Consider the following 13,110-nt stretch of genomic DNA (forward strand, 5'->3'; position numbering starts at 1 on the left):
AGGAAAGCCAAGGCTGCAACTGAACTCCAACTAGCTTTGAGTATCAAGGACAATAAAAAGTCCTTTTTCAGATATGTGGGGAACTGGAGGAAAAGCAAGGGCAACATTAGACCCCTGCAAACCAGGTAGCATAACTGACAACTGATGCCCAGGAAAAAGCCAACCTATTAAATGGGTACTTTGCATCAGTCTTTCTTCGGTCCCGTGGGACACTCATGCCCGCTGCGGGACAGGGAGGTCCAGGCGAGGGAGATCCCCTGCCCTTTATCAATGCTGACCTCATGAAGGAACACCTTGAGAGGCTGGATACCTTCAAGTCAGCCGGCCCTGACAATCTGCACCCCAGGGTAGTCAAGGAGCTGGTGAGCGTCATAGCCCTGCCCCTGGCACAGATCTTTGAGAACTCCTGGCGCTCTGGTGCAGTGCCCGAAGACTGGAAGAAGGCCAATGTGGTGCCTATCTTCAAGAAAGGGAGGAAAGTGGATCCGGCTAACTATAGGCCCATCAGCCTGACTTCTATACTGGGGAAGATCTTAGAAAAGATATTTTATTGTTCCCCATTATACCCTATGGCCAGATCTCCAAGGCGGCTCTGAAGCTCTTCGGAAAGCCTAACAAGGCCAGCGCTTCCACCCGGATGTGCTGCTTCGGACCCTGAAGCGTCCAAAGCTTCCCTGGATCCGAAGCTCTGTCCGAAGCCTCGCACAGCCCTACTGGTAAATACTAGAAGCAGGGGAGAGGGGACCATGGGGGGACCCCTGCCCACCCCAGCTTGGTACTTTTTTAAAAAGCCCCAGTTCTCACCGGGATGTGCTGCTTTTTGGGGTACAGTTCCTCCCAAACCCCTGCACTGATCTTCTTGAAACTTGGTAGGTTTCATGCTCTTAGCAGGGGCTACCATCCCTTTGTTTATCCAAATTGAACAAAAAACAACAAAGGTTGATTCCCCATTATACCCTATGGCCGAGGTGGCTCCGAAGGTTTGGAGCCACTTCGGATGGATCGAGGCAGAAACCTGGTCTGGAGCCCCAGATGGGATCATGGCGATCTGAAGCGGCCGGATCTGAAGCTGGATTGGATCGCTGCTGACTTGCACAGGCCTACTTACCAGCTCGGAGTGGCTGCAGCTCCCTACTGCAGCCACCGAGGAATGTCTGAATCATCAAAGCTCTCCGAATCTTTTCCGAAGCTTTGGAGAGCTTTGAATTGATTCAGACATTTAAATTGGTCCCCTGATTTGATTTGGATTCGGAGATTCAGCCATCAAATCGAGCCGAATCTCCTCCAAATTGACTCACCACCCAAAGCTTCGCACAGCCCTAACAGGCAGCCTCTGTGACCTGCACATGGCAGACTGAGGAGGAGACAGGTAGCTCAGTGGCAGATAGGGCACCAAGCAGAAAGCAGAGCAAATCAAGCAGGATCACAGGACAGGGAGCAGAAAGCAGAGCAGCAGCTTTCTTAGGGAGTACAGGGCTGAGTTCAGAAGAAGAGCAGATCAAGTAAAGGAAGGGGATTGGAATGGCACTTGGGAAGAGTGCAGGGCTAATTTGTGGCATGCATACCAAAAATATTGGCCTTCACTCTTTTCCAGCTTTTCCCTGACTGAAAGCCCACCCACTATATGTTTTTACAACCCCTGGATTTGCCAACGTATTTTAATGCCGATTTGCAACACCCTCTGCTGTTCTATTTGTTGCTGTTTATTCGTATTTAGGTCTTGAGATTGAGTATAAATTTTGCTGTGTCACATAGTGGGCAAGTGTCTAGGAATGAACTAGAATGGGCCTCTCTCAACAGAATCACAGATGAGGAAGTTTAGAAAAAGCGTCTTATTTGGAATGGTTCGATGCTTTGGTCAAACGAGACACTTAGGGTGTTTGTAGAGGTGCTCCAGGAGGTGGGGGAGAGGCACTTTAATTAGCTAATTAAAGTGCCCAGAGCATCATGTGTATCAGCATCCCCACGCTGAAAAATGGTGTCAAGGCACTTTGAACTCAAGCTCATTGAACAAGCTTTAGTTTAAAGCACCTAGCCAGCATATTTCAGTGCAGGGACACTGATACATGTGATGCTGGAGTCTGCTGGAGCGCGGTAATTACCATTAATTAATCGAGTCTGTTCAGTGCATCGGAACAGTCTCCCTGTGTGTGTATAGGAGCCCTTATAGTGCCTTTTCATGTTTAAACTTAATTAAGCTCAGCATATAGGCAGTTGCACTGGTCACCTGTCTTTGTGGCCAAGCCTTCTTTAATTGTTGAGTTTATCTTTCTTGAGGCAAGATTTGAACTCATCTTTCCAGTACCCAAATATAGCATGTTAGCATATACAGCTATCTTGTCACTAATGTCTTGTGGAGCTCCTGCCTCCCTTTGTGTCACAGTTAGACCGCCGCTCTGCATAATGCTAAGGCATTCTGTTTTATTGACTTTTGCAATATCGTGTGCATTAAAAGCAGACAGCGATGGAGATGATGGCTGGACAGGCAGGATGGGGGGTGGCTTATAAGGGCTATGTCACTGCAACATCAGTTCTTGCAGACTTCATTGACAAGCCTGGTTCTTCAGCACCTTCCATTTTCGCCTGTTAAATTGGTCTCAGAACAAACCCATACAAAATTAATGGAGATTGTTGACTCTAAATTGAGTGATCAATAGGGAGCCAGTGAGGGGCTTTCACTTTGTGACTGGTTGACTCGGTTAATTTATGTTAAAGGGGAACTTTCTGAGGTCTTACTTTGAAGCATCAAAGGAAGAGCTGCAGTAATTATTGTTGCTTAATGGATACAAGCTTACAGGGGGTCTATGTAGGGATATTGTGTTTCTAAGTTTGAGGGCAAAGGGGATCCTTGCTCAGGGAAGGTTATATTCAGGATGCTTTTTAGTACCAGTGGCATTTTTTTCTCCCTGAACTCTGAGTAGTCATAAAAGATGAAGCCTTTCCTGTGTATGAGACCTTTTACTACCTAAGAATTGTGCCTACCTCCACAGATGGAAGACATTTTGTTCTTGCAGTTATTGCAGGTTGTTACTGAGAAAAGGCTCACAGTCATTCTCTCTGAGAGAGATGTATTGTTTTCCTCGCTCTAAAGTAAGATGTTTTGGTCTGAACTTAGATGTACACATATTCATAACAGGAACCTTACTCCTCAGCATTGCGGTGTACCTAAACAAGTGTCTCACTAGTGCATGCTCTTGCTTTATTAGGAGATAATTCCCAGGGATAAGAGGGGTATGTCTTCCTTTCACCCTCACCTCCCTAGGAAATGACATATGGTTCTGCATCTGTTTGGAGCACACTGTTCTCGACCGCATGGAAACAGGATCGCTCTTCTCTGTGTCATAGGCTCCATATATCAAACAGATAGTGGAGATTCCCCTTTAGTTTGAGTAGTTGGGGTCTGTGATTCTGGTGCAGTGTGTGTCCTTTGTAAAAGTGTTCAGTGAACACCCTATGCAATGGCATGGCAATTATAGAGTGTGAGACCAGTCTGAATTTGTAATAACTGTTCATTTATTCATATTGTAACTCGGTCTCTCTTTCTGTCTCTTTTTCTCCCCCTCATCTCCCTGTCGCCCTCGCCCTTATTTTAAACAGAATTCTAGCCACTGCTGGGACTGACTTTGACCTACGGACCCTGCGAGCCGTCCGAGTATTAAGACCACTGAAGCTTGTGTCAGGAATCCCAAGTGAGTGTAACATATGTCACTACAATGTTATCTTCATTGTCACATTGGCTCCTTGGCTTTTGCAGCACTGCATATTTGGTGCTATCACTGTTGAACGATGTATTCGTCCCCCTGCTTCTTGTCACTGGGATGCACTTGCCCTGCATGTTTGGGACTTCGTTCTCTATTGACTTATGTCTTTTTGTCGGTGGGCATGTCTACACGTTCATTAATGCACTGTAGTTACTGCGCATTGTTTAGCACTTGTATAATAATGTACTAAATCAATGGACAGTAACTGGTATTACTGTGCAGTAGCACCGGCACACACCTTTTTAGTGATGCTGCTGCACAGTAGCCTAATAATACTGCACAGTAATCTATTAGCACTGTTTCTGCTGTGATGTGCCACTGTGCAGTATTATTAGGCTACTGCACATTTAGCATCTCATCTAGACATACCCAGTTAGAGCCAAAGAGAGTGCCAAGTGCTACCAGTTTGGGGTGGGACTTCATATGTGTGGTGGTAGGAAGTTATCCCCTGCAATTCTTTGCCTTGGAACTTAACCTGCTCACAAAGGAGCAATGATTTTCCAGATGCCAAGTTTCTTAACCTATAGGCTCCTTAGGGCTAGACTTACCAAGGGAGATCCTTAGTTTGATCCAAATGGAGCTATGATGGTTTACATCAGTTAAGAATCTAGCTCATCTCGTGGTTTAGGCTTGCAAGTAAAAAGCAGGTTAAAGTAAAGCCCAGGGAAGGCACAATGAAAAGATAGACAGTGCATAATCAACCTTTTTTCATGAGCAATTCCATATTTCATGTGTGTTAGTCTGAAGTACCCAGATGTTCTGGTATTGGGTTGCAAAGCAATACTTTGCAGGAGACCAAATAGCAATCTTTCTTTATTTGTTGGTTAGCAAAAGATCTCCAGAATGGCAGATTAAATGTCTAAATGTAGAATGAAAGTGGTTTCTGTCCAACATAAGACAGTGAGAAGAAAGTATGTTTCCTTTTTAAATGGGATGCTCTTCTATGAAGCTTAGCTGTTCACTTGGATTAACTCATTATTAGCAGTGCAGCCCCTTCTATTCTCAGACAGCTGCCTGGAGTCTCAGCTGTGCAATTTATGGCTGCTTGAACTCCAGCATCCAAGGGATTTTGTAGCTCTGATGAGGGATTAGTTTTTTCACCTCTGAATATTCAAGATAGCTGCATCCTTTAAGGAAGCAGGGATTATGTCTGCATTTCCCATTCAGAAGGCAGCCCAGAGCTGGGCTTGGGAAAGGATGGCATTTATTTATAAACATGTATTTGTAATTAATAAGTCCTAAGGGAATGCCCTGTTAAGTGCTGACAGCGTTCCTGTCTGAAAAACACAATTTAAACAAACAAGACAGAGAAGGCACGAGAGGGAAAATTTAGAGCTTAAGTGAATTGCCAAAGGTCACCTAGTAGGTCAGTGGCAAAACGCTCTGCAGCAGACCCGGAAATGGACCATAAGTGCTTCTGGTCTACTTTTGGGTCCACCGCCAAGTGCGCTGGGGACCCCCTGCGCTCCCGTGGGACACTCCATCCGCCCTAGCATCTCAGTGTTCACGAGCTGTGCCTGGTACCTTGAGTTACATAGAAAAAACATATAAAGCTGTGTCTATGGCTGAATTGATGAATCTCTCCAAATTGAATTGCAGGCTTCCAATTCAATTCGGAGAGATTCATGGGTCTCCCGATTCCATTCGGATTTGGAGGTTCAGTTGCCGAATCAGGCTTAATCTCCTCCAGATCGAATCAGCAACCAAAGCTTTGCACAGCCCTAATAAACAGTACAGTCCACTCTTCAGGAATCTGGCAGCTTTCACTTGCATGAAACTTGCATGAACACCCACAAAAAAAATAAAAATAAGTAAATTAACCATGACACCCTATAAACCTAAGGAAGGCAAGGTCACAAATATGCACACTTCCTACAGGAGAATTCACCCTCCTCTACAAATTAGACATCTCCATGTAGAGAACTCAGCACAAGGTTATGCACCATGTGAGTCCAATATAAGCTTTAATGGGAATAAAGTGGCACATAAACCTTACAAATTGCCCTTTGCACAGGGTGAATTTCATCATACTCTAACCAAAATTCAACATATTCCATTTAACATTGTAAGGTGTCGCTCACTTTTCAAGACTGATTACGTGGGGGAGGTGGAATTTCCCACTGTGATGATATTTCTGGTATAAAGAGACTGTTGGATTTTCCTCCATGTGTATTTGCCTTTTGGCAAGCTTTATTTAAACAAAAGTTTGTGAACATCTTCAAACCAGAGAGCATATCCTTTCTGCTAGAATCAAACTTTGGTCAGTGTCCTAATTGTATAATGAGGTGGCGCTGTAGATTAAAAGCCTAACATAGTTCTGCTAGACATTTTAAATGCTGCTATGGAATCTAAGAGCTTTATGATTATGCCCTCCACCCTCAATACAAATGACTCAGTCATTTATAAATGTGCTGCATGCTTTCCTAATATTCTCTCCACCCCTCTCTCTTATTTTCAAAATAGATAAATGTTCTCCAGTGCTCATTTGTCTTGACCCAAGTTACGTTTTACAAGAGAGTGGCACAATGACATTCTTTTATTCCCAGAATGGGCCCCATAGCCAAGATGGCTTTAAGCACTTGGTTATCACGACATTGTTTTTGTTATGCATGCCTGCATAAATTTATCTGAGACCTCTACCCCTTGAGCTTCTCTTATCTCACATATTTTACTTGAAACTGAATTTCAGTGCTGGTGAAAAGACTTAGATTGACAGCCCTGGAGATGGGTGTTTGCTGTTTACCCAGAAGTTGGGTACAGCATGGATAATGGCACTGCTGCCCTTCTGTATGTTAGTTCACCAATGGGTCAAACTCTTGCCCTGCAATGAAGTCAGAGGATTAGCCTTCTGTCCATGAAGCATTCCATTCTTGGCCTTTCTGGGAAATAAGAGTCACAAATTAGTTGTGGTTGTAGGAGATACCTTTTTCTGTTTGTGCACATTCTCTGGTGATTGGCCTGGCACCATCAACACACTTCATGTATACTACTGAAAAGTCTTTAGGATTGATTTCACTCCTACTGAAGTCAATGGAATCCAGATCAGATTTTAAATCTCTGCTGGGTCTGAAGGAGTTCAGAAGCACTGACTTGGAAGAAAGAGGCATTGTAGGACTTTTATCAGTCCTGAACATTTTTTTAAAGCCCAGACTCTGCCACCTTCCAAAATGTCCATTGGTTTGTTTCCAGTCATGCCTACAACAGTTTTCTCTTTTCAACAGGTTTACAGGTTGTCCTCAAGTCCATCATGAAGGCTATGGTGCCCTTGCTTCAGATCGGGCTGCTTCTATTCTTTGCTATTGTGATGTTCGCCATTATCGGACTGGAGTTCTACATGGGGAAGTTTCATAAAACATGCTTCTCCAATGAGACAGGTGAGATTAGGTTCTCTTGCTCAGCAATGTTTTATCTATTAATCTCGTATGCACATGTACATAAATACGTACTGGGCAATGGATTCTCACCTTACTTATGCCTCTACTCTAACTTTGTTGACTTGGATGGATTTGCTTCCAAGTTGCACTAGGGTGATATAATGAGGCTCAGGCCCTCAGTTCTCGTGCCCATCAGTTTTATGTCATAAATGTTGACTCCACTTCTTGGCTACTAGGTGCAATAACTATTCTGTTTCAAGGTGTGATGAAATCCTATTCTAGCCTCCTCCTTACACTGGGGATAGCCTTTGTCCCCCTCCCTAAATCTCAGGTGTCTAGCACTCTGGTTGCTAAGCAACCAGCTGTGCCTATGTGACTGACGAGAGGGGAGAGCTCTCTATTGTCCTAAGCAGTGACCTCATGGCAGAGGGGTAGTGGCTCAAGAGATGTCAATCTCTGAGTTGACCGGTAATGCTTTTTAAATTGGTTGGTTAGCCTTAAACAACATCTGCCTTGATTGGACCTGGAAGGTATGGTCAGAAAAGTTTATTTAAGAGCCCCTTCTTCCTCGAAGGAGGAGAGGCATATTGGGGAACATGTGAGTACCTGACCAGGCAGGGAGGTGGGGATTTCTCTTGAAACTCATGGACACACCATTAACTGCCAGCCTCCAGGGGAAAGCTCAGTCAGCCTCTGAATGATACTTGTGAGTAACTTACCTAAAACTTATCTAGAGATACATCTTGCTGTAAAGCAGATGTGCTCAAAGGCCACCTAGCCACACTGTTTGCTCTAAGGTTATTCTGTGATACATCGCTATCTTGTACCCTTCCCCAAGCCTACTCTCTGTAATCAATAAAGTTCTCCATTGTACCAAGAGTGGTGAACTGGCTGGGAGAGGTGTGTGCCTACATGTCCCCTGGTCTGGCTGACTAAGGGAGGCTACTTTTTGTGCTTCAGGCTAAAGGAAGCACTCCAAGTTTTCACAGTGGGTCAAGCACCCTCAAGGTCTGCATGGCCTGTGTACCCCAGGAGGCACAGGGCTGAAGACCAACCAGAATCCCTGGGTGGTGGCAGTGGTGATCGCAGGCTTGCGGGTGTGCACCAGGAAGGGGGTCAGCCAGATGTGACACACCTCAGGGAGGCACTTGGAGCTTGATAGGTGGTTGGGCACAGTGAGGTGCGTGGCTCGGTGCAGGAGCACCCCCTACTGGGTCACCACACAAGGAGGCTTGAATGTTGATGAGCAGCTGTTTACTTGTGAAATTCCTGTAAAGTTGTTGGGGCAAGCCACCGGGATAACAGAGAGGGCTATACCTTACTGTAATGAGGTGCTGGTAATCACAGCACCAACTCTGGGCATCCACTTAGGGCATCTGAATGGCAGCTGTTGCTGCTGTCAACTCAGCTACTGCTACTGCCATAGCTGGCCTGGCCCCTGCCTCCACCCCTGCCACTGCTGTTGCCCAGGACACATACCCTGGTTGTTATGTCTCTGCAGGATTAAATATTATGAGAACGGAAGTCAGGAGTGAAAGATCTTATAAATGGAGAGATCAGAGCAGTGATGATGCTTCAAGAAAAGGAGGCCAAGAGCATGGCCCTGGTGGTGGGTAGGAAAGACAGTCCAGAGATAGTGAAAAGGAAGAACGGAAAAGAAGCTGTGTGTGACTGATTTTGATGCGATGATTGAAATCACCAGGAACAGGGAGAAATCAAAGTCACAGAGGAGGAAGGTCCAGAGAGATATTTTGTAACAGCCACCTGTCTGAGGAAAAGTAAAGAGAGGGACTGGAGAATAAGCAGTCCATAATAGAGGAGTAGGATATGGTAAGCTAGAGAAAGGAGATGCCCCATCACATCATATGTGTAAAGGGAAAGGAGAGGCCTAACAAAAGAAAGCCAGTGGCAATTGCACGCAGTTTGGGAAAAGTGTAACAAAGGCTGGTGGAATATGGCAGGGATTGCCTAAGTGCAGTCTTGAACAGCATCATTTCTTCTAAAGCAACATGACAGTGCCCGTTGGGTGCTGTATTAGCGTCTATAGTATGTAGAACGTATGCAGTGCTGTGTGCGCCGTACTAGGAGGAATGCTCACAGCCAACACCAGGAAATATATGTGCATGCCGACCCTCCCTGCTGCTGCACTGCTTCCATAATTCCCCAGGGTAGCTGTGCTATTACATACAGTATGCTCAGCAACACAGCAGGTGTGTTTAGAGGGAGAGTTCTAGCAGTGTGTTAATAAAAGACCTGATAACGGATAAGGATAAAGAAATGTCGCAACCAGGAAATTGGAAATTGTATACTGCAGTGTTAACTGACATGTGTCTGCCTGCAGATGAGTTGCAACCCCAGAAAATAGATATGGAGAGTATCAATGCCTAAAGATCCTTAACTAAAGACAAAGTGCGATTTCAAAACAGCTGCTTTTTCTCTATGATTTTCATTAAAAAGGGTAGGCAGTTCTTTCTTTCCACTGGATTCTTGTTTGTAATATTTCTATTTAAAGTAGAAGCACGTTGTAGCGGGTGCTGTAGAAACATTGAGTTAGGAATAGTGCTTCTCATGACAGAGTTTGAAATCTAACACAGAACACAGTCTACTACAAATGTTGTGTTTTCAGGGATTATTATTAACAGTCATTTATGCAAATAGTATTAAAAGTCCAACCAGATCAATTCTCTGGGGTATCCTTTGTACTGTCTCTTAAAAAACACGCTACAATAATATAACACATTAAGTTTATACAGGGCTTTGCAAATGTGGGGTGAGAGAGTTTTCTTATCTCGGGGATTAGTGTGTATGATAAATAAGAAACGGCACAATGGTTGAGCTAAGAAAGTGTGTGGAGATCTGAGGAGAGCAAAAGGATGCCTGGAAGAAATGGATTTCGACAGGGGATTTGTAGGAAGGGAGAGGGCTGTTTGAACTCGGTGGAACTCTATTCTGTCTTCCTAGCATGATGGGGTCATGGGCCAAGACTGAGGCTCTTTGGAGCCCTCCTGGGGTGTTTGGTGGAATCTCAATATATGCCAAGTTGATGGTGATATGACTGACGGATCTGTAGGGTAAGCAGCACAGTTTATTCATATATTTTCCTGGAGGGAAGCAAGGACAGCACCAGAGTGTTGCTCATAATCTCCGTAAAGCTTCATACTTACTGGCATAGGAAGATGTCTCTGTTAAAGGGAGCCACCCAGCTTTCTGCTCAGCAGTTAATGCATTCATTTTCTGATAAATTATAGAAATTGCTTCCACCCAGTTTCCTCTCCTCCCTCCTCCACTCTCTCCCTCCACTAAGAAACAGAGTCATGGTATTTCTGAAAAGGCAGTGGGCGAGGTTTCCTGGATCTGGAATCCCTTGTGTGAGGGAAAGCAAAGCATCCTGCTAATCTAATCAACCTAGCCTTTTAAACCTAAGTACCCATAATCTCAAAAGAGGTGCATTAACAAGTCCAAGTCCATTTGTTCAATGCATTGACTTCACTGTAGAAATATGAACCCCTTCAAGGAGATACTTCCCTCCAAATGGCAGCAGGGTTGTGGTTCCTGGGCAAGGAAGGAGATTCAGGATTGGCTTTGTTTTGAATCTCCAAAATGCTGCTATGTCTTGGGATTCTTATAGGAGCCGAGAGTTGAATAGCGGTGATTCAGGAAGGTGTTCCAGGTGAGGCTGGCGGGATCTGAATGGAAGTGTCCTGGCTAAAGTTCCCACAGTATTAATAATCTGGCTGTAGAGAGGAGAGCAATCATTAAAAGCAATAACGAGGGGGCAGGGGTTTGTTTTTTCTCTTCTCCTTCACCTTCCCAAATATATGGTGAAAGTTTGTGAAGGGACTTCTAAATTTGGCACTGGAGGCTCTTCTGCACTTGCAGAAGCTGCTTCTTGTTTTGATGAAAAAGAAGGCAAAAATATGAGACAAATCTATGCCTTGGTGTGCATTTTTCAGTGAATATAAGATTTACTTTCCCCTCCTCCTGTCCTCAGTGCTTTTATGTTTTGCTGACACTGAAAATTATTTTTATGCACAGCCATTTGCACACATCTCATCCTCCCTTCCCCACTTACTAAGCACAGGTGCAATGAAACCATTTTGAGAAAGGAAGTCACTGCAGCCATTTCTTAATTTTTCTTGCAGCAACATCTCTCCTTTAAAAATATGCACTGGAGATTTTGATCCAGTTCTGCTCTCTACTCCACCAGAATAAAAAAATCTAGGATAACACCAGTGAGTTATTCTGTATCAGGATTTGCATCACTGAAGGTGGAAGCAGACGTTGCCTGATGTCTCATTTGTGTCTCCATAAACCTTTTTATGGTGGCACAAATGGTGAGCAAATAGACATAGCTACCCTTTGTCATACCACATCAAAGGGAAGTCAGCGGCACAACAAAAGATGGTAATAGATTCTGCTGCTTTATTATGGCCATTGTCTGTTATAGCTGTGGCCAAACAGTACAAGTAGCTTGAGTTACTTGCACACTCTCTCTACCCTGGGCATGTACTTTGGGGCCACTCAAGACCCCAGAACCTGCCCTCTTTCCCTGCTTATAGAAAGGCACCCTTGGGAATTGTGGGGTGCCTCTCCTCCGTAAGTGGGGAAGTTGGGGTTCCCCATTCACGCGGAGCCATCTTCTGCAATTGCAGGGAGTGGGTCTGACTGGGCAGGGAAAAGCTCAGTCTGAATTGAGTCCCTCAAACTCCCACATTGGATCCACCTCTGTGCTTGCAGGCCCACACAGGGAAATCCCCTGCAGAAGGATTTCCCAGGCTCACCTGCAAATGCAGAGGGGGTGCAGCAACTGGAGACAGCTTCCAGCCTGAGGTCTCACTTTAGATTTGTGTAGACTGATTGCCTGTCAGTTCAAGTTACCAGTAAGTTTGTGAGCAAGTAGTCTGCACGTGCCACAAACCCTTTTTTTTGGTTACCTGTATCTTGAAACAAGCATTTGTGGTATGGCCAGACTAACATTTACAGAAATAGTACCTAGCTTGAGTTACATAGCAGCCCCCATTATGCTTGTAAAGCACCTAGCACAGAGAGCCACGCAGAGAGCCCCTGATCTGCAATGGGACTTCTATGTACTACTCAAATACAAGTAATAACCATGATTTTATCACCTCCATTTGTATCATTAAACAAACAGCAAGTGGAGTGGCTAATATCAGTTCCTTCACCTGACCTTATTTTTCTGCAGGCACTTAAAGATTCTTTGTTTCTCGGGTTTCCTGGTTACATGCTAATAAATGCATTTAGTAATACATATGTATTGCATTTGGAATGGATTATCTGGTAACAAAAGGCCAGACCTCAGGAAGCACACTCTTTGAAAGTACCCCTGGAGTATAGACCTCAGGGGCTTTTTTGTGTTATTTTTGTGGACTTGACTCACTGAGTCACAGAAGCCATAGCAACCCATACAGGAACCTAAGAAATATAGTGTATGCTAAGGGGTTGGGAAAAGACTGGCTACACAGACATTATTGTACAGTATCACAGAGTCAGGCTGACAGTCTTATTTTTCCCTGCATGATTCTTTCTAGGCGTTATTATTACTAGGCCTGTGCGAAGCAGCTAGTATTTGCTTTGGATTCTGCTGACTCGGGGGACAGTGATTCGATTCGGTGATTCGAATCACTGTCCTGAATCGATTCGGCTGAATCTGATTCGGAGATTTGGCTGCTGCCGAATCTGAATCCCGAATCAGCCAGGCCCATCTCCCCCAGCCCGGCAATGGCTGCCCTGCCCGCCCCAGCATCTGGGTCTTTGGAAAAAAAAGCCCCGACTCGCTGGGTGCTGCTGGGCAGGGGGGATCCCTGCTGCCCCATGCTGCATTGAGGGATCTGGATGAGCCCCCCAGCCCCCCCATGGGTGCCCTGCTGGGGCCAGCTCCAGCCCTTTAAGACCCCCCCAAGAAAACCCCACACTCACTGTTCCTGCCGGTGGGGAGTGATCCCTGCTGCCCCCCA

General features: G+C 45.1%; 1 protein-coding gene across 4 annotated transcripts in view; it reads left to right on the forward strand.

The window, feature by feature from the left end:
* CACNA1B (calcium voltage-gated channel subunit alpha1 B) overlaps positions 1 to 13,110 on the forward strand; it is a 644,201-nt gene that overhangs the window by 265,239 nt on the left and 365,852 nt on the right. For all 4 annotated transcript variants that reach the window (XM_019510484.1, XM_019510481.1, XM_019510482.1 and 1 more), the window contains 2 exons: positions 3,598 to 3,689; positions 6,983 to 7,135. In XM_019510484.1, the coding sequence (XP_019366029.1) occupies positions 3,598 to 3,689; positions 6,983 to 7,135 (245 nt within the window). The remainder of the gene's footprint in view (positions 1 to 3,597; positions 3,690 to 6,982; positions 7,136 to 13,110) is intronic.

Source organism: Gavialis gangeticus, unplaced genomic scaffold, assembly GCF_001723915.1.
Source record: "Gavialis gangeticus isolate Ggan-Ray unplaced genomic scaffold, GavGan_comp1, whole genome shotgun sequence".
In the NCBI taxonomy this organism is placed as follows: domain Eukaryota; kingdom Metazoa; phylum Chordata; order Crocodylia; family Gavialidae; genus Gavialis; species Gavialis gangeticus.